Source organism: Cantharellus anzutake, assembly GCF_015039405.1.
Source record: "Cantharellus anzutake strain C23 chromosome Unknown EI90scaffold_36, whole genome shotgun sequence".
NCBI lineage: Eukaryota > Fungi > Basidiomycota > Agaricomycetes > Cantharellales > Hydnaceae > Cantharellus > Cantharellus anzutake.
Window position 1 is genome coordinate 1 of NW_024066986.1, and position 18809 is coordinate 18809.

Here is an 18809-nt window from a genome sequence, read left to right on the forward strand (position 1 = left end):
CAGAAGAATGGCATCGAGGACCATTCGAGCGCCTGCTTCAGACTGCATACAGGCATTGCATTATCATGCTCAATGTGTGACTAGGTTGGACTTACTCTCTTGCTGGTCGAACGTCGGATTCGGCTGATCTGCAAGCAGAGAGCATCTATGTATTTCACTTCGATATCAGACTTTTCAATGCGTGCCTCCAGTGCAGCTCTATCGAGTCGGAAAACCTTCCGCTCCAGTCCCATTTTCTCGAGGTCGGATTGCTGTACCGAAGAAAACGGAATTGTCTGACAAGTGCTTGAGGCAAGGAACGGGAAGACCTTTGCCGATTCAACTCACCAGCTTCTTTGTATCGCTGAAAATGTCTTGCAGCGCATCGAGGTGTCTCATGATCTCCCCCATTTCGGCCTCACCCCCAACTCTCCCTGTAATGCAGAGAGTCGCTGTCGGACTAACTGCATTTTGGTAAGGTCGGCTGGAGTGTCCTGGATACTGCGCTTATGGTTGAGACCTTCCTGGGTGGACATGAGTGGCCAAGGATGCTTGTCTGAGGTTGAGTGAGGGTGCTCGAGTACCTGCTGAGAATTACATAATTCCCGCTACTCCGTAGCGAGTCCTGCAAATTTTTCGCCCGGGACTGAATTCGTTTTCTGACAAGGTCCTCCAATATTGTAAATTCTCAATAACCCAGGGCCCTCCCATTATTATACATTCTCAGTTATACTCTTATCTTGCATTCTTTCTACATTACCCTTCCCGCAATGCTTTCCATTCCACCGATAGCTAAGCTGTCTGCTCAGTCACTGCGATAATCCCAATTGGGTACAACCTGACGATGTAGCTTACCGTAGCCAGGCCTCTGCGAACGGTCAATCGATTTGAGGTTCATTGACGACGGTCAGCGATCATTCCAATTTCACTCTTTCAAGGAGGTTGCTTGTCAGGTTGCAGCAACGAGCCAGAATTGCGAAACGCCATACCTGTGCTCATTGCATATCACGATGTCCCGCAAACCTGGATTGAACGGATTAACGTCACGGCACCGAAACTAAACTAGGACCTTGTCGCATGGGTCAAGTTGGACATGGAAAAGGTTCTGTTCCCCAAGTTCATCAACCCGCGTCCGCGTGGGTGCCCGGTTCCGATCAGTCCCGTGAAATAAGATACTAAACTAGAATTAATAACCCGAGAAGTGTAGTATCGCTCCTTGCAATGACGAACAACAAAAAGATCCCAAGAGGATTTCAGGGCCTTATCCACGCCATTGAGGCGATCAAGCGTCCTTTCTATTGCGCCGGCAGCTTCCATTGCCATTCTGGTTCGGGATGCGTCTGGTGGTTTGCCATCCAAATTCACCCCCGTCTCCTTCCCACTAAAGAATAAGAGCGACATCGTGCCTCTCATCAATGCGTCTAGTCAGGCGTCATTTGGGATGGGAGGGGAAGCGATGATTGATCCTTCATACCGTCGCGCTCTCGTGCTACACAAGAAAGACTTGTCCTGCAGGAAGTCTTGATCCTCACAATCTGGGAATCCTTTTCGCTTCCTTCGTTTTCCCTTCCTGCTAAAAAGATGGGTAATGAAGATGAAGAAATCTCTAGTGTTTCGGACGAGGATGAAGACGCTGGAGGTGCTCGTATTATTGCTCAACTGGACAAACTTAACGTTTACTCCGAGGGAGACTTCTTCAAGGGACATGACGACACCGCTCGCTCCTCAGACATGTTTGGAACGCTGTTAATCAACTTTCCCGTCAAACACGAGGGGGTCAGCTTGTGATCAAGGCGCCGATGGTGAAAAGCAGTGACACCGAGAAACGCGACGAGTACACCACGAAATGGGGAAGTGGTACACATCTCGAGTGGGTTGCCTTCTTTTCCGACTGTGAGCATGAAGTTTTGCCGGTCACAAGCGGCAACCGGTGAGCATGTCCAAGTATGCGTTGTCGGGATCGTTTCTGATATTCGACAGAGTAACACTCACATTTACGCTCTCGTTTGACAACGCCAACAACGGTGCTGAACCATTCGGCGCCGATATCGTAGCTAAATCTCTAGATCTCAAGATTGAACTGCTACATCGTGCACTCACTGCTCGCGGCATATTCACCAAAGGTCACCCTCGTCTGTGTTTCGATTTGGAACACAGATATGTGAGTCATTGGTCATTTGTGCACTCTTTCGACGGCTGACGTGCATACTAATATGCAGATGAGGGTTTCAAACCAATGCTGGGTGACGCTCGGAAAATAATGTGCGCAGTGGTCAAGGGGTGTGTTGGGTAGCCTGGTTCACGGCAGTAACAGTAAACGGGTATACTAAAAGAAATGGTGTGGTAGTTTGCGCTAGCCAGAACGTATATCGCTGACGCATCACGGGAAAATTAGCCGACCGGCAGCAAAATTCGATTCTCTAATGTAGTGGCGGCGGAAGAGGTCCTTCAAGAACATCTCTGCAACGCGTTCATCTGATACGAACAAGTTCGTATCCGCAGTATCGTAAGAACAGCCTCAAGCTCTCGATGACCACGTGAATATCTTGAGGGGTCCCGTCTGGTTCGGGATGTGCGGGTAGTGTCGACGGTCTTGAGTGATGGCTGGGTCCCTCCGAGCCAGTGGGACTAAGATATACCACCCGATCTGGTGCGCCATCGACGAGATTCACGGAATCATGTATGGGATGTACAGAAGAGGGATCAAAAAGGAGTGGGTCGAATTGGAGGATAGACTCAGCGGGAGTCGATTCCATTGTTGCAGAGCTGCTGACTCCGGACGCTGCAAGAGTAAACGCATCACTCTGCTGCCGAATCTGGAACTGGGATGAGACTTCCTGATGTTGGGTGGCTAGATCATTGACTAGACTCAGCCTCCTTGCCTGTTCCAGCAAATTCGAAAACCTCTGGGTTGCGGGCAATGGATCTAGCATGAACAACCAGGTCATTGAGATAAAGTGCATGCCGATTAGGTTTTGACTCATACGGAGAGTAGCACGAGGCTCTACATCGTTAATGACTTCTCGGATCTCCTCTCGGGCGGCTTGGCAGTAATAGTGGCGCTGCGCATGATTGTTGAGTGATGTTTATAGTTTGGGAGTCACTAAATAAACAACTCACCTTCATCTCGGACGGGATAGATCCTACATGCCCATGGCACTGTACCCGGAAACGGTTACAGTCGGAACAGGCAGGACTCCCAGGAAGACGCACGCATCTCTAAGAGATGACCGAGATTAGGGCCGCAAGGAGGACCGAAACTTGTTGGCTCGTACCTTTTCCCTGAGACGACATACCAGGCACCCTGTTGTGCCCCTTCTTCGAGTATCCGTGGTAGCTACGTTGGCAGATGACATAAAGGTGACGTTTGAGCGTTGATGTGAGGTGGAGGGAGAGGTGAAGGAAAATTTGGGCATTTTATACCTTCACTCGGATACCTGCAGGCCACCAAACGTCTTCACATGAGGCGGCAACGGCAGGGAGATAACAGCTAACGGAGGTATGTAGCGTGGCTGACTTGCGCACCATAGCGCGGTATTCAGTTGTCCGTCGCATGCGCGTACTGGCGCGCGGGCCTACTAACAACCGCCGCTGCTTGCGTCGGATATTATGGCGGTCCAGGGTGAAGGCCAGCTGTTTTTCAGCACGAGGGATCGGCTGGGAGGGGCATGAGGATGTGGTGAGGAAGGAGGGGTTTTGTTCGTTGAGGGGGAAGAACCGATCGATAGAGTATCTGGATTAACGCCTAGAGTGTATAGGCTAGCGATCGGTGGGAAGAGGGCAACAGAATGATACTGACAGCAAGGAGAGATAGCCTCTTGTCGTGTCCAACGTTTCGTTCGAAGAGCGGAAGAAACAGGGGGGGGGGGAGAATGATTCTGGAAGCGGACAGAAGGCCTGTTTGGGTTTGAGTGAGGCCCACACCCACTATTCAACTTTTATGCAGCCAAAACGCCAGCAAAAGCATGGCAAATTGCCTGTCTTGAGGATTTTAACCACGTTGATCGAGAGGGAGATGAACTTTGAGCATGCATAAACGCTGGGGCGAGGCACCAAGAATTTGGGAAAGGAGAGGGCAGACCCGTGACGTCAGTTAACTTAAATACAAGTGGACGACCGCACGTATTATAATTCAGGGAACACTAGTATTCGTTCGATAGGATAGGGCCAATATATTCAGGAAGGACGGACGATACGGAAGTGATTCAGCACGCCTTTAAACTGAGGCATAGGCACCAGCATCGTACAGTGTTTCCAGGATATCCTTCTCGGAACCAGGATGAATCTGGCAGCAGGTGAGGTGTCGAACGTGACTGGCCCCTCGGGTATGAAAATGATAATTGATATCCCCAAACTAGTGCCAATCGCCAGGGCTAAATTTGCCACATTCAATGGCACCATCCTATAGTGCCGGCCTCAACGTCATAGTTCCGATTTTAGCGGAAGAGATTTGGGCGTAAGCGCCTCCCCACCGGCAAAATCGGCGGATTTGTTTTTGTTTTAAAACGGCTGTTAAACATTTGGGTGAGTTATAAACACGTTATATGTACTCCCCGTTTTGGAAGCACTTAAGCACAAGGTCCGATCCCCACATGACCCTGCCTTCTCCAGGCGAAGTTGAGGATGATCCCGAGATAAGACTCACCCTGATTGACACGGACTTGCCCCTAGAAGGCGGAAAATTACCCGGTCGGGTCCTGGTGATCGAATTGGCATGATAGCACGACAAACTCGTTTTATGGATCATGATGGTTCCCAGACTCCTACCCAGTCGTCTGGATGGTTCCTTACTAACAACATGTGCACGCCCAACGTCTTGGTTTGGTAAAATATTGCCCTGAACTCCTTTATATGGCAGATGCATGTACTTCACTGAATTAGAACCGTTTCCCCAGTACACGCGTCGAATAAACTGTCTTGTCGCGACCCAGCAACAATCATAAGGTTCGTTTCGTAGCGCTCACCTAGTACGAACGAAACACATTCTTCCATCTCTCGTCCCCCTTGTGTTGTGTTGAGTGAGTTTGGGGCTTCTCTCGCGTCATCGTTCACTGCCAATATTATGCGCTGAAAAGCCCGCTTCTAGCCAAAAAAAAAAAAGATGGGAGGCACCAAGGTGTGCCCCTTATGTTTCGAGTTTCGTCGCATCAGCCGCGATATCGGCTGCTTTATCCTCGTGTCCTCCACAGCCAGCCACGGCCATGCATGGCCCGTGGCCCCCTGGTCGTTCAACCGCCGACAACAGCCAGGAGACGTTGCTGATTGGGGCCGTTGAATCGACTGCGCTCCCAACCAATCAAGTCGCATCCTCCTCGATCGAGGGTGAACAGCAGAAATTGGGGGGCCTGAGGCTAGGAGGTGGCAGTCGAATAAAGGCTGGAGTGCTGCCTAGCATCCAGCGCCAGGCGCAAATGGTGATTGTATCAGAGCTATTCAGACTAATGTGGAATATATTTCCCACATAAATGAGGCGTGTCCGTTGGTGTGATGAATGTTGTAACTTGTCTGTAAACGGCTCAACAGATCGCAGTAGTAGTTGCGCCTACACCAATGCACAGCGCCCAGGCAAAAAAACTGGTTAGAGAGTAAGCAACGACCAATTCCTTGCTCAACCTCCATGCGCCCACACTAATCATAAACTCGTTTTCGGTTCGAGCCAAAGAATGAGAAGGAGCCTGGCCCAGCCACGGCAGGCAGGACAATATCGCTGCATTCGTTGGGTATCAGGGAACAGGATGTTCAAGCTCAGGTTACTCCACGGAATAAGCCTTGAATGACGAGTCTGGTCTTAGTCCGGTTCATTTGTCATTTGTACTCCGACCAAGTTGATGATGCCTCCAGAAAGAGCACTCGCCTCAATGCCCTTGTTCCTCCACGTTCATCCTGGATCCCGCGGGCAGGGAACGAAAACAAATAGCAAAAGGTCCACCAAACCTGTGATCAAGGGATATCCAGTTTATTCGGCAAAACGCGCGAGATGAGCATGGACGCTTACATAAGCGTCAGCCGGGTGTTCGAGGACGGCATCCAATCGTGCATTCCTGTTGTCTGCGACTGAGAAGAACCGCTACTGGCCAATTGGGGGCCTTGCGTTCCTTCTCATTCTCAAGAGCGGATGCATTCACTCCCGCGCGTCGGAGGGTGGTTGTGGTTCATGTTGGGGTTGCGGATCCGCGCGAGCATCAGCTTTAGCTGGCGGGCGTTCATCTATGTATTCCACGCCTCTGTAGGACCATGGAGCGAGGCTATGAATTAATTGACATAACGAGGGGAGAAAGCCGTGCTTGGAAAACACATGAGCGGAAAACCAACTTGGCAAAACACCCGCAGTCCCAACCGCAGCCAGTTGCCCCACGAGAAATCTCACATACACACAGTATAAAATCGAGATACAGTAGATACATCTGGGCCTGTCCCGCGGCAGACGGTTGTGAACCCGCACGATAAATACGGAAAGGAAGTGTATGGTATGCTTCTTAACGACTGTGATCCTCCATTTCACCGACCCATAACGGAAGCGTCCCACTCGCGGCCCGCCTCATCTCTACACCATAAAACCTTTGCTATTCGGAGAGATCGTAAGCAGACAAGTACTGAAAAAATTCATTGCAATTGGTGCACCTTGGTCATCGTTGCAAGGACTCATCGCCCATATCCATTGTCTGTAGTGGTAGGTCCATTACAGGCATGAGATAATTATTAGGGCCTAAAGCGCTAGGATAGGTATCAAATCGGCAGTGCATGCCGTCGGTTGATGCACTGTGCCGAGGCATAAAGGGCATTGTAGCGCCATCAATGACACCTGGAGGGAGCATATTGGGCAAGGGGAATGGATATGTAGCTGCAGTGGTGTATCCCAAAGATGGTTGCGATGGGGTCTGTCTCGGAGGCAAAGACGAGGCGAATTGTTCCGACGGAACGTTGATGTTGGCACCCCTTTGCGTGGGCGTGTGGGTAATGATCGATTCTGCCCCTTGCCCACGCGCTTGCGACGTAGTCAGCGAGAGCTGGTCGTCATCGCGATCGCAGTGCGCGCGCAACCTAAACCCTTCTTCCTCCGCCTAAAGCCAGGTTTTTAGTGACGAACGAATTAAAACATTGCCTTCTGAAAACATACAATAGCATGAACCTTCTCTAAAAGTTTGCTAATCTTGTTTAGGGATACATTCTGAAGGAAATTACGCTTCCTGTGCGAGTCAAGCCCTACGATATAGTCAGCAGTGTAACACATGGATATGAAATTGAAGAGGGGTCCTGACATGCAAAAGCGTTGTCTGGCGTGATTGACATTCAGCAATTGTAGATACACTCCCGAGGCAACTTACTCAACAAGTCTTCGGCTGTTAAAGGCAGAGTAAAACTAATGAATATCAAACTAGAAGACAAACTTGCCCAGTTGTGGTCTCGACTTGGATATCCAAAATGAAAGGAGAATGGTACCCATGATGGTCGCTATAGTAGGCTCCACAAGCTCTTCAGAAAAGGCTCGCAAAGCTTTTCTCAGGAGCTTCTCAGACTCTACTGCACTTTCGCTAACGAGAAGACGGAAAACTCCAAGCAACATCAAACTAAAGTACTCGTCGGAGTTCACGTCCCTTGAAATCATTGAGCGTTGCACGAATTGTTGTTCATCGAAGATGCCTGGGAAGTAGTGTTTCGCAAGACCAATGCAAGGGGATATGTCGGTGTTTAATGGCGAAGCATACACTGGGGTTGGTTCAGAGCCTTGTCCTTGATCATGGTGACCACTTCGGTTGCCAGTGTCAACTAATGTGATGCACCATGCGACCGTTATGGAATTGACTGCTACAAACGACGAAAAGAGGATTTCGTACCTGGGGGTGTTCCATGAGAAGCGTCGTTGATAATGTTGGACGGAGTTCCAGCAACGTCCACAGCAGCTTTATGAGGCTTGTTCCCCCCTCTCTCACACTGAGGCAATTAAACAGGTTAGTGCGTGGAGGCTGACCCGATGTTGGCCAGCGTACAGGAATTCCGGATTTGGTACATTGTGAACATTTCGCGTCCTTCCTGTTCCAATCTCTGTCACAGCGGCGTTTCCTGTGTCAAGTTTCAACATCAGGAGTTGGGATCTTCCCTCAGTTCAGCATTATCACCTGGTATTTGTTTGGCATCCGAGGCATGCCTTGTTGTTTTTCCGACGTTGGGCGTCTGGGCGCCCGTCTTCTGCCAGCAGTGCCAAGGGAGCTTGCGACTCTTGATGTCCGTCCTGCACCATTCCAGATGGGTAGGAGTTCATTGGTATGAGGTGGTAGGAAGAGCGATCTGAGGGTGGGGCTTGGGTATTTTATCCCCCTTGCGGAAAGCGGAAAGCACTGCGGAACTGGCGCTGTACGCGTGTTGGGTCGAACGCAGCCACGCGACTTTGAGCCCAAACCCCCGACAATACAAGCTGATATCTGAGCAGCATGGGCGTGACGAAGGAGCCGGAAATCTGAATGTAAGGTTTTAGTCGGACACGATGCTTTCCAGCTTGTTACGAGTTGTCTGATGTAGTATATGTGCTTAATCCGGCAGCTACATGAAGTCTAGTTTTATGTAATTAGTTACGAACAAATTGAGAAATTTTCCATCTTAGAAACATACGAGCACTTTCTCCAAAAGTTGCTTAATCTCGTTGTCTTTAGAAGGTTGCGCTCATCATATGAATTCCGCCTGGAAAGTGATCAGTGATGCGATATACCGATACAGAAAAAGGAATGCTTACATCTATACGCATTGTCTAGTGCAGTTAGCAGAGATGACGTGAGAGAAATCGCTAGACGAGGAAGCACACTTTTCAAACTGCCAGGGTGTGGCTGGGGACCGGGTTCTCGGCCATGATGGTCATTTCCTGACTTACTGATGGAAAGGTAAAGAGTAAAGGAATAAAGCCATCACGGAGGATGAAACACCACACCTGGACGTGTTACGGGCAGATCGACATTAGAACTGGTGGGTGGAGTACCAGTACCCGCCCGAATGAGTTTCAGACGTCCCGCTGTCGCACTTGGGTCCCGGAGGGTAAGGATGTGAAACCTGGGTTGATTATAGCTGGGAGAATCACAGAAATTCCCAACCCGAGCACGCCCCGCCGTCGACCGTCCAGTCGCGATCGCAGCGACGCTTACTGCCAGTGTCAAAATGACATCCGACAGTTGTTTTCATAGCGTGAACTAGGAATATTCCGTACCTTGTCTTGCATGGGACACATGCCTGGTAGTTATACGGTCCACGTTGTTTGCGTCCAGCGGGCCTGGCTAGGTGATTTGCGATTCCGAAGTAATTGGTCGGGCTCAGGGTCCAGGAGCCCGATTCGTTCGTGGAGCGTATACCCGAATCGACAGCGTTGGCAGCCTAACGAACACGACTGATGATTGGGGTTACGAAGCAGGTATGCTGCAGAGAAAGAGTTAGGGAAAGCGACAGGGCCATAGGTTGATTCCGCCGCTGAGTAAGGTGATAGTCAGAATTTATTTGGCACATCCCTCCATAACAGTCATAACAACGCTGACTTGGTTGCGCATGAAAAGCGTGAAAGTGTAGAAACAATTCATACACTGTAGCTGATTGATTGGCGATTAGGAAATAGATGGAATGCAATATAACAGTATTTTTCAGTCGACCTTCATATACCAGTAATGTTGCACGCTCTAGGGAACTAATGATGAGGGGCTTCTCTCAATTGCGCCCTAGATACCTGTCAAACCTTGTGTTTAAGTGCTTCCAAATTTAGAAGCATCCACACGTGCCAATTTGTTATTAACCACCGGCCTTTTCCGGACCCAATGACTGTACACTCAGAACCAGATGAGTTGAGTTCTTCATCTCATCTATGTAGTTACGAGATGAACATCCTATCTGAGAAGCACTGTGCTCAGGAAGGAAATGTCTCAGTCTGAACGAGCCCTCTTTTCTGTTCGGATCCGTTGACGCGTTGCCTGTGGATGCGACAATTGCCAGCTGCAGCCGTCCCCTCGCGCATCGTCTGGCGTCATTGCTGAAACTATACACCACGCGGCAGACCCTTCAATGCGGATTTTTTTACCCTTCTCGCGCCGGTTTTATTGGTATACAAAGCTGAACGTTGCATTGAGGGTCGATGGCTGTTTCGCGGCTCGAAGAATCCCTGTTCCTCTTCAAATATGGGACGTGCGTGGTAGGCCTTAGACATTCCAATGTTGATTCAGATGGCCTGGGAAGGAAATTATTCAATTACAGTAAATTTCTCAATACCCCAGCCCCTTTCCTTTTTCTCACATCGTGCCCACTGATTCGTGGTGCAACAGCGAACCACTTCCCTTTCATCGGAATATCCTCGTTTCCCCCCTCCCCGTTAAGCAATACCCATGCTGAAGTGGGCCTGCTAAGCTGCGGAAATATTACAAGCAAGTGACGGTGGGTTGCTATGGAAAGGCCTCATTCGTTGGAGTGAGATACATGCGACGAACGCGATGTTGCGGAAGTTGGGCGCCCTGCAATTTCCGACGCCGCTCCTACAACTGTTGTTTTTGCTCTATTTAACGGCTCAATCGTGGGTGTGAGGGGAGGTATAATTTTTTTCTGCTGGTTCAGAATTCCTTCCATCTCTTCCCTAAACGCTGTTCATGCCTACCACAATACCAAGACGTCGCTCCGCAGGATGCCTCGTATGTCGCCTCAGGGGCAAGGTGCCGTCTAACTTTCATCAGATTTCCTTGCAGAACCTTACTAGACATCGGTTACTAGGGATGCACACGTCCTCCCGGAAGCTTTGCCTGCACGGACTGCAACCGCCTTCGACTGCGATGCCATGAGCGAGTAGGGTCTATCCCAGTTGGGCTAAGGGTGGGTATTTCTTGGTGGCATCACGGACTACCAACATAAGTCAACAATTACGCACAGCGTCACTATGCTTGTGAAGCTGCTTACGAAGAGATCCGCCAGGCTATTGCAACGGCGACGTCTCGCATCACTCACCGTAAGGGCCAAAATGCAATAAGTCTCCATGTTTATCTCAGTGGCTTTTCCCATAGACCCACTACCCATGACTAAGAACTTTTCACGTTTACTGGAGCAGGCCACGTTGAGCCGGTTCAATACCCGAGCCGCCCAGGCACTTCGATACCAGGAAGCCTCGCCTCAACGCCAGATTGGACTAGGTGACGCGTCGACCCCCCCAACTCCCCCTGTCGGCAGTTCTGAAGTGATGGAGTCCAACGTGTCCTCTCTGTTTCCGACGTACTCTTCAAATTCCATCCCGGATTTTGATCCGCTACTTGAATGTTTTATGGATAATTCTACAGCATTCTTGGATGACGCACCGGATCGGATTGTGTATCATGGGCCCTCGGACCCGTCAAGGATCACCGGCCGAACCATCGACAGTCCGGAAGGAGATGGCCATCAAGCGAATTCGAATTCGTCGACACCTGTATTTATTGATTCATACCCTCCGCCATCACCCCAGCAGGACGTTCATCTAGTCATCGAGAGCCTGAGACCATTCCTATGGTACTGCGGATACGAGCTTGTTCACAGGTGAATGTGTTACAATGTCGTTGGACGCCTGGGGCGCTGGAAGACGATGTGGCGCAACTCGTTTGGCCGCTACACCATTAGAGAATCATTCTGTCCTGACTTTCTCGTAATGTTGTATGGTAGTTGGCACGAACTGTTATCTCATTTCATTCTTTCTGCATACCCCTTTTCACCGGACTGAATCAACTGCACGCAATTATTTCGTCATCATCGTCGTTGCTAGGATGAAGCAGTCAACGGCATGGGCGATAAGAATGGCTAAGCATAGGTTTCCGCACTAGGACTTTTCACCACACAAATATCTTTGTCAATGTCTTACCAACCCCTGGAATCTCTTCCCATCATGAACTCTCAGGCCCTTTCTTGACCATCCAGTTTGTTCGTTAAGCTATCAAGCGCATTCTTTCCACCATTTCAGGGGCGCTCTCCCACAGGTCATTCTTTCTGACTATGACCCAACCCAAGTTCATTGTTTATCTCCTCGGCTCATTATGTGTATGTACGTGCATCTGATCCTACTGGGACCGGAGCCAACCTGTATCCCCTGTTCTGCGGATGCGACGTGTTATTGTTCTTGACGGTGGCGGACTGGATCAACGACATCGAACAGGTAATGAACTATGCCAGAACGTAAGTGCGTCCATTTTATCGGTTCCATTTGTTTTAGGTCCAACATAAGAGTGGGTTTGTATGTTGTTCATCGAAGACGCCCGGGAAGAAGTTTTCTCAAAACGAATTCCAGGAAATATCTCGATGTTCTGTTGCAGAGCACACACAAGGGATGGTTGGGATGCTTGCTCTCGAAAACTTTGATCGCCAGCGTCGACTGCATTATTTATATGTTAGATGTTGCGCATGTGCGTGCCGCCGCACAGGAGCTTTGCAATTCTGTTTTGCACCGTTCCAGAAAAGGCAGAAATTAATCGATCCAAGGGATAGGCAGAGAAGTCTGAGGGGGGAAGGGGCATGAGTTAATTTCCTCGTTCTTTCCCTACTCATGCGGAAAGCGGAAAACAATGCGACGCGCGCGGCACACCATACGCATGTAGGGCTTGATGTGCTGCGGTGCGACCCTCGATTTTCAGCGACACAAGAAGCTGAGATCTGAGCTGCATCCGTGCGACAGAGGGGCGGAAGATTCGGGTGCAAGGTTTCCAGGCTTAGTAGGGGAAAATCTATGTAGCGCCGCGTTCTTACCTGCGGATCGTTTTCAGAACACTCTAGTCATAGGAGCAGAAGGCCTGGCCAAGATCCAATACATGGTGACAAAGCGAGGAGAGGAAGGTGTATGAGGGACACGGCAGCGATCGTTAGCGATTGCCGCAGACTTTACGATAAGCTCGATCGTGTCATTGCCAGATTATGTCAGGTACTGCTTATGTAAGTGCAAAGGGTAACAGACATGGATTACATAATCATGAAACCTGTAACAAGAAGCAGCATCATCAACAACGAGAACTTTTAGGCTTCGTTCGGTATGAAGAAACAGGCCTGTTTCTTCCAGTTTTTCAATTCAATGTTCTTTCTCATTTCTTCTACCTAAAGAAACACGCAATTTTTGTATTAAGAAACAGGAAGAAACAGACCAAAGAAACCTGTTTCTCCATACCGAACGAAGCCTTAAGCTTTGCGGAACAGCACGCAGAATCCAGAAACCGGCTAATAAGCTGACAGCACGTCAATGTACACGATCACGAATTGAATATATGACACAAATGTGTTTTCATGAATGCTCCAACAACGCGCAGTGAGCGTGAGGTTATTATTTGTTGGGGAGTGTTTGATGTTCTCCAGTAATCATTTGAAACATTACACGAGGATAGCTATGCAGTTTTTATCCAAATGGCTTCGTTCATGGATTCAACAATGGAACCGAGCGGTGATAAAAGTAATACTATTACTGTTGGTTGATGTTAATAAATGACATGGGGCGGATGGTGTGCGCTGCTACACGTGGAACGCTGCAGCGTTGCGTGGAGATAAAACAAGGTAGAAGTGGCATAAAGATATGAACAGTAATTGGCGTACCAGCGCACCGTCATGGCACGCTCCTCCAACAATCTTCGCTGGGGTGGATCCCTGACGCGATCCATAAGAATGCAGGCATATAACCCTTCTCACCATAGCAGTAAATAGTAATGACCTTGGAGCTAGCCATTTTCACACTTCATTTCCACATCAACGAGGTTGTGTTCAGTGGTGTGCATGTGGCGAATACAATCGTCTCCGAGTTCCAATAAATCGCAGCAGTAGCTGCACCTACACCCCACACAGTTCCAAACCTGGATAGAAATTGAGGAATATCGATCCGATCGTCTCCCCTTCGTGATCTTCTTTCGGCCAATGTAGTGTCATGCGCCTCCACCTCGCAAGCTCATTTTCAGTCGTAAGAATGTACGCCTGTCGAATAGTATCCGTTGGTGAGATTTCCGGGAAACGAGGAGGGAGAGAGTCACAGCAGACAAACACACATGCAACGTCAGTTGAGCGTCAGGGAACAAGCCCAAGGAGCCGCACGGAATCGGCCTAGCTTGAGTCGGCCCCATCGTTTACTCCGGTCTCAATAACTCCACCAAAGAGCAACAGCCTCAATGCCCTTGATCTTCCGCGGCCACCTTGGATCAGACAATGACGTCGAGCCGGCTAGCCAGACCTGTGGAAAGGGTCCAGAGACTAGGCAGGTGGCCAACCTCGATATATCGGAACCAAGGCGTCCAAGGCGTCCAAGGTGACCTAAAATGGGAATGGGGGAATGAGCAAGACCTCTATCATAACGTATTTGGCGAGTTCGGAGAAAATGTCACGGAGGGAAACATTCAATGGAGTAGCTCTATCGAAGGGTAATCAATTGAGGTGCAGTTCACCCTACCCGAGGATTTCAAATTCAAGTGGCTTCACATCCACCCTTGAAGCGTTCCACCAGGATTAGCTATCATTCTGACCGTTGATTAGAGCACTCAGCGGGACACTCGAACGGGAGGGAGAACAGAACTAGTTGACGTTATAGCCCGCACGGCGGTATAAGTAGCTAAAGTAATAAAAGGATATCAGACAAAGTGATAAGGAAATTGCACCTAAGCGCTACATGTGGAACGTAGGCAACAGCGAACCATGTAACACATGGTCAAGAGGTATCATGTCAATAACCGATGATACGCGTACCGGCGCGTCATCATGTCCAACACTGACCCTTGGCAAACATACATCATGCCGTACTGGCACTGAATTGAAAACTCAATGCCTCGAACGCATCAATCCACTTACACACGTTTCCAACGTATGTATACAACCAACCAGGGCTAGCTTCTCAATAATCAAATGAAGGGCCTAGGGCCTGGGACAAGGGCAGGGGAAGACATTGTAAGCTGATGAAAATGGATACCGGAAACTCCATCGCATTGGCTGACCTGTTGTATAATGCAAACGATCGCCAGTCACTCAAATTAAGCTTCCAAGGCTCGAACGCAGGCTCCTGAGTAGCGGTAAGGCTATTAAAGTTATCAAGCGTGGATCCGGTAAGCAAATAGCCATCGAGCGGCTCCACTGGTGTCGCGTTCATGTTGGTAGCATCCACGCTCTGCGTGGGGGCCTGAGGGATCATAAGTCGCGCATACTCATGCGTCGATGATGGAGGCAGCTGAGGCTGAGTCGCCTCATAGGTGCAGTGGTCACGTAACCCGAATCCCGCTTCCTTAGCCTAAGGTCCGGCCATAATCAGTTATGAGCGAATTGGGGTATTTCCATTTATAAACATACAAGCGCACGGACTTTCTCCATAAGTTGCCTAATATTATTGGAAGGCACATTTTTCAGGAGATCGCGCTTGTGGCATGAATGTAACCCTGAAAAAATGCTCAGCGATGCCATATACCAATACGAAAAATGGTGTGCTAACATGCATATGCATTGTCTGCATGATGGCAGCCGATGTAAGAAACTTGCCGATACGCTTTTACTGAAACGACTTGCCTAATAAATCCTCCCCTACCGAAGACGTGAGCAATGAACAAGAAGAGAACGCCAAACGACGAAATAGGCTTACCAAACTGCCAGTAGGGTTCTTCTAACTTAGACAGCATCTCTGATAGGAGGATGGTAGCCATGATGGTGGCGAGACTAGGGTCCTCGAACTCTTCTCCAAAAGCTCGTTTTGCTTTCTCCAAGAGCTCCCGAGATTCATACGGTCCTAGGCTCTTGCGAAGGAGGCAGAAGACCCAATGTAACATAGGACTGAAATGTTCATGACCATCGCGCTTTACCTCCATGGGACGCATTGAGCGCTCCGTGAACCGATCTCGGTCGAAAATTCCTGGAAAATGGCTTTCCGCAAGTTCAACACCGTCCAAAATCCCGGCGTCCTCTTGAAAGAGTGGGTGAAATCAATCGAGTCATCACGACTCGGAAGGATGAGATGCCACACCTGACGGTGTCACAAGCAGATTGACACTAGAGCTACACTGGAACGGCGTTCCAGCGCCGTTCGAAGGAGGCTCAGACAGCGGATAGTCGCACTTGGAGATCGGGGTAAACATTCGAAACCCGGCTTGATTCTAGGAGACTCACAGAGACTTGCAATCTGTCACAAACCGAACACTTCCCGCCGTCAACGGCCCAGTCCCGATCACAACCACGCTTGCTGTACGAACGTCAGTTCTTACTTTGTTCTCCAACTATAGGTTGTGGGCGTCTCGCACCTTCGCTTGCATTGGGTACAGGCATGTCTATGGTATTGTTTGGGCCGTCTTCCCCCAGCACCTGGATGGGGGCTTCGTGGTGCCAAAGAGTCGGGCAGCATGTCAGTCGTCGAGGAGATGAAGGGACGCTGGTCCTTTTTTATTTAAGGGTAACCATTCCGAAAGGCGGAATATGTTGCGCAACTGAGCCGAGTCAAGCCTTAAGGCATGCACATGGTGGTTGCTGCACGAAGTGTTGGCTCTGGGGACGAGGACATCTTCATGCGCTGTAGCTTCTCTGAAAATGCGCGCGATGTTCAGTGTGGACAAGATTCGGGAGCTGTCGAAATAATACATGTGTCAACATTACAGGAGGCGGATTCTGATAGCAAGTCCTACGTAGTACCGGCATCTTGCCTCCTGGCTCCCCGGTCCAAATTTTCGACGTCGCCATGAGTCCACTACCGCGCAAGGAGGTGGGCGCCATCTAATTAGTCGGGCTCACGATGTGTTCATGTAAAATGCACTCGAATCGACAACGTCTCCTAACCCCCACTGCCAACCGATTTTCGTTTGAAGCGAAGCTGAATACAGAACAGCGCGTTCTAGCTCTTGGTGAACCCTACTCCGTTACTCTATGCGGGTAGTTATGGGGCCGCGAGGATTAGGGTTGGGAGATAGCAAGAGTCGTATTATGTATGAAGGCGCGCGGCGGATCCGACGTTATGTTTTCATAACAACGCGCGTGAAAAGCAAATTAGGGCATAATGTGGGGGTCGGCAAATGAGGGAAGAGGTCTGAGAAAATAAAATGTCACGTGATTCCCAAAATATGGCCACGGCGCTCACCTCAAAGCCACTCCATTTAACCACACAACTTCTATTAAGTGTTGTATAATTATTGCCTGATAATATATTAAAATGCATATGTGGTATGGGAACTCACTTCGAAACAGGTTTATACATAACTACAGTATGTTGGAAATGCACGCGCTTTTCTCATGCATCAGGGAGATTCTCAGAAATCTGAGTGACCAAAACCTGCATTCACACCCATAGAGCAACTGTGCCAATTTTGAAGTGAGTTGAAGTAGCGGAAAGGTACATTCCACTGCTCTGAAGCTGAGATGGATGTGGGCCCTAACTCTGCGTGTTGTTATGTAGCTCTCAGCGGGGACACTCAGATAACGGGGAACAACCAACTTGATATTGTAACTGCACAGCGGTATAAGTAGTTAAGGTAATTACACAGATATCAGACAAGAACAATAAAAGGATGAGATACGCGCAAGTGCTACATGTGGAACGCAGTCAACAGTGAGACACGCAGCACATGGTGAAGGGGTATCATATCGGCTAGCCGATATGGGCATGATATGCGTACTGGCACGTCGTCATGTCTTGCTCAACCAACACTCCCCCTCAAGTCATGACGTTGTCCATTAGTGAAGAAACAAATTTGGTGAAAACGGGGTTTGGAAGCGGTTTAGTAAAAATATCAGCTAAGTTATCTTCAGAACGGATGTGAAAATAGAAATATTTCCATGTTCGACGTGGTCGCGAATAAAATGATGATGGATATTGATATGCTTACTGCGGCCATGGAACTGAGGGTCATGCAACAACGCTATCGTGCCTCGATTACATCAGCAAAAAATTGTTATGCTCCTGAGTGCTCCGGAGTATGGGGAGCACTGGGAGAATCAGGAGGAGATTGGCCGGTCCAGGAACAGCTCATTTCCTCCGGAGTTGGTCAGGTACTCCAGGGCACTCCCAGGAGGGCATGGAGCATTGCTTTGTGCACAAACATATCCAGTAAATACAATTTAATGCTTCAAAATGTATAGGGGTGAGAAGCTTCTGGGAGCTCCTAGAGCATTTGAAAATGAAAAGGAAAAAAAAGAGGGAAGACTCCCCATGAATACCTCCTACCACAAGACTAACACAACAAGACACTACTTAACATTTAGGTCAAACACTATACTATACATCAAGGACACTGAGACTCACCAATACACAGTCAAAATTTATGGCCTGATATATGATTAATCTGGCAACTTAATCACTTTCGGACTTGCAGAATATGGAGGAAGGGGAGAATGAGGGGGGAAATGAGGGGGGAAATGAGGGGGGAAATGAGGGGGGAAATGAGGGGGGAAATGAGGGGGGAAATGAGGGGGGAAATGAGGGGGGAAATGAGGGGGGAAATGAGGGGGGAAATGAGGGGGGAAATGAGGGGGAAATGAGGGGGGAAATGAGGGGGAAATGAGGGGGAGAATGAGGGGGAGAATGAGGGGGAGAATGAGGGGGAATATAGAGGGAAATGAGGAAAATTTGAAAAATAGGGACTTCTAAAAAGTTGAAAAAATAATTAGGGAAAAAATCAAAAAAAAAAATTCAGGAACTGTAGTGCCTTTGAAGTGCTTTCAGGATATATAATTATTTGCGAAATTGAGGAAGAAATGATGGAGAAAAATGGAAAATACTTTCAGAGACCCGAGAAATAATGAGAACTGAATTGATGGGAAAGTCTGAAAATTGAATAGGAAAGTGAGGGGAAGCCTTGTAGCATTGTTATTTTCTGCTGTTGTGATTTTTCCTGATTCTTCTTGGTCTCATTCCCAGCTGCTCCTCAATA

The 18809-nt window shown here is 49.0% G+C and overlaps 7 protein-coding genes across 7 annotated transcripts; 3 read left to right on the forward strand and 4 right to left on the reverse strand.

Annotated features, from left to right (window-relative positions):
- Nucleotides 1-79: 79 nt before the first annotated feature.
- Nucleotides 80-560, reverse strand: EI90DRAFT_3064845 (uncharacterized protein; the record flags this gene model as incomplete). Its single annotated transcript, XM_039060830.1, has 3 exons — nt 445-560; nt 328-409; nt 80-275 (listed from the first exon to the last, which is right to left on the reverse strand). The coding sequence occupies exons 1-3, from the start codon at nt 513-515 to the stop codon at nt 81-83; spliced, it is 348 nt and encodes a 115-aa protein (XP_038914149.1). The 5' UTR covers nt 516-560.
- An 867-nt stretch (nt 561-1427) lies between these two features.
- Nucleotides 1428-2299, forward strand: EI90DRAFT_3064848 (uncharacterized protein). Its single transcript, XM_039060831.1, is given in 5 exon segments — nt 1428-1530; nt 1546-1763; nt 1790-1909; nt 1960-2140; nt 2199-2299. 4 exon segments carry the CDS (start codon nt 1561-1563, stop codon nt 2238-2240), a joined length of 546 nt encoding a protein of 181 aa, XP_038914150.1. The 5' UTR covers nt 1428-1530; nt 1546-1560; the 3' UTR covers nt 2241-2299.
- A 151-nt stretch (nt 2300-2450) lies between these two features.
- EI90DRAFT_3126077 (uncharacterized protein) lies at nt 2451-3335 on the reverse strand (the record flags this gene model as incomplete). Its single annotated transcript, XM_039063893.1, has 4 exons — nt 2451-2905; nt 2966-3041; nt 3100-3198; nt 3255-3335. 4 exons carry the CDS (start codon nt 3333-3335, stop codon nt 2451-2453), a joined length of 711 nt encoding a protein of 236 aa, XP_038914151.1.
- Nucleotides 3336-4571: 1236 nt separating this feature from the next.
- Nucleotides 4572-5444, forward strand: EI90DRAFT_3017659 (uncharacterized protein; the record flags this gene model as incomplete). Its single annotated transcript, XM_039057133.1, has 5 exons — nt 4572-4679; nt 4739-4803; nt 4911-4923; nt 5066-5095; nt 5169-5444. The coding sequence occupies 5 exons, from the start codon at nt 4572-4574 to the stop codon at nt 5442-5444; spliced, it is 492 nt and encodes a 163-aa protein (XP_038914152.1).
- Nucleotides 5445-6465: 1021 nt separating this feature from the next.
- Nucleotides 6466-7636, reverse strand: EI90DRAFT_1564346 (uncharacterized protein). Its single transcript, XM_039051905.1, has 5 exons — nt 7372-7636; nt 7239-7319; nt 7097-7182; nt 6601-7040; nt 6466-6542 (listed from the first exon to the last, which is right to left on the reverse strand). Exons 2-4 carry the CDS (start codon nt 7267-7269, stop codon nt 6606-6608), a joined length of 552 nt encoding a protein of 183 aa, XP_038914153.1. The 5' UTR covers nt 7270-7319; nt 7372-7636; the 3' UTR covers nt 6466-6542; nt 6601-6605.
- A 2584-nt stretch (nt 7637-10220) lies between these two features.
- On the forward strand, nt 10221-11651 carry EI90DRAFT_3064872 (uncharacterized protein). The gene is given in 7 exon segments (XM_039060832.1): nt 10221-10238; nt 10262-10649; nt 10708-10806; nt 10864-10939; nt 10952-10953; nt 10997-11529; nt 11540-11651. 5 exon segments carry the CDS (start codon nt 10587-10589, stop codon nt 11501-11503), a joined length of 747 nt encoding a protein of 248 aa, XP_038914154.1. The 5' UTR covers nt 10221-10238; nt 10262-10586; the 3' UTR covers nt 11504-11529; nt 11540-11651.
- Nucleotides 11652-14479: 2828 nt separating this feature from the next.
- Nucleotides 14480-16718, reverse strand: EI90DRAFT_3064882 (uncharacterized protein). The gene is made up of 7 exons (XM_039060833.1): nt 16553-16718; nt 16194-16493; nt 16030-16135; nt 15542-15857; nt 15256-15341; nt 14882-15196; nt 14480-14833 (listed from the first exon to the last, which is right to left on the reverse strand). Exons 2-7 carry the CDS (start codon nt 16292-16294, stop codon nt 14807-14809), a joined length of 951 nt encoding a protein of 316 aa, XP_038914155.1. The 5' UTR covers nt 16295-16493; nt 16553-16718; the 3' UTR covers nt 14480-14806.
- Nucleotides 16719-18809: the final 2091 nt, after the last annotated feature.

Excerpts from the sequence above, each read along its gene's own strand:
- EI90DRAFT_3064882 (XM_039060833.1), bottom strand. The coding sequence starts at position 16,294 with ATGCTGCCCGACTCTTTGGCACCACGAAGCCCCCATCCAGGTGCTGGG. Across the intron at positions 15,858-16,029 it reads AATCAAGCCGGGTTTCGAAT|GACGCCGGGATTTTGGACGG; the intron begins GTTTACCCCGAT and ends CTCTTTCAAGAG. Across the intron at positions 15,197-15,255 it reads TGGAGAAAGTCCGTGCGCTT|GCTAAGGAAGCGGGATTCGG; the intron begins GTATGTTTATAA and ends GCCGGACCTTAG.
- EI90DRAFT_3064872 (XM_039060832.1), top strand. The coding sequence starts at position 10,587 with ATGCCTACCACAATACCAAGACGTCGCTCCGCAGGATGCCTCGTATGT. Across the intron at positions 10,650-10,707 it reads TATGTCGCCTCAGGGGCAAG|GGATGCACACGTCCTCCCGG; the intron begins GTGCCGTCTAAC and ends ATCGGTTACTAG. Across the intron at positions 10,807-10,863 it reads CTATCCCAGTTGGGCTAAGG|CGTCACTATGCTTGTGAAGC; the intron begins GTGGGTATTTCT and ends AATTACGCACAG.
- EI90DRAFT_1564346 (XM_039051905.1), bottom strand. The coding sequence starts at position 7,269 with ATGTCAATCACGCCAGACAACGCTTTTGCAT. Across the intron at positions 7,183-7,238 it reads GCCAGACAACGCTTTTGCAT|GGCTTGACTCGCACAGGAAG; the intron begins GTCAGGACCCCT and ends ACTATATCGTAG. Across the intron at positions 7,041-7,096 it reads TAGAGAAGGTTCATGCTATT|GCGGAGGAAGAAGGGTTTAG; the intron begins GTATGTTTTCAG and ends ACCTGGCTTTAG.
- EI90DRAFT_3064848 (XM_039060831.1), top strand. The coding sequence starts at position 1,561 with ATGGGTAATGAAGATGAAGAAATCTCTAGTGTTTCGGACGAGGATGAA. Across the intron at positions 1,764-1,789 it reads AAACACGAGGGGGTCAGCTT|CAGTGACACCGAGAAACGCG; the intron begins GTGATCAAGGCG and ends GATGGTGAAAAG. Across the intron at positions 1,910-1,959 it reads CCGGTCACAAGCGGCAACCG|AGTAACACTCACATTTACGC; the intron begins GTGAGCATGTCC and ends GATATTCGACAG.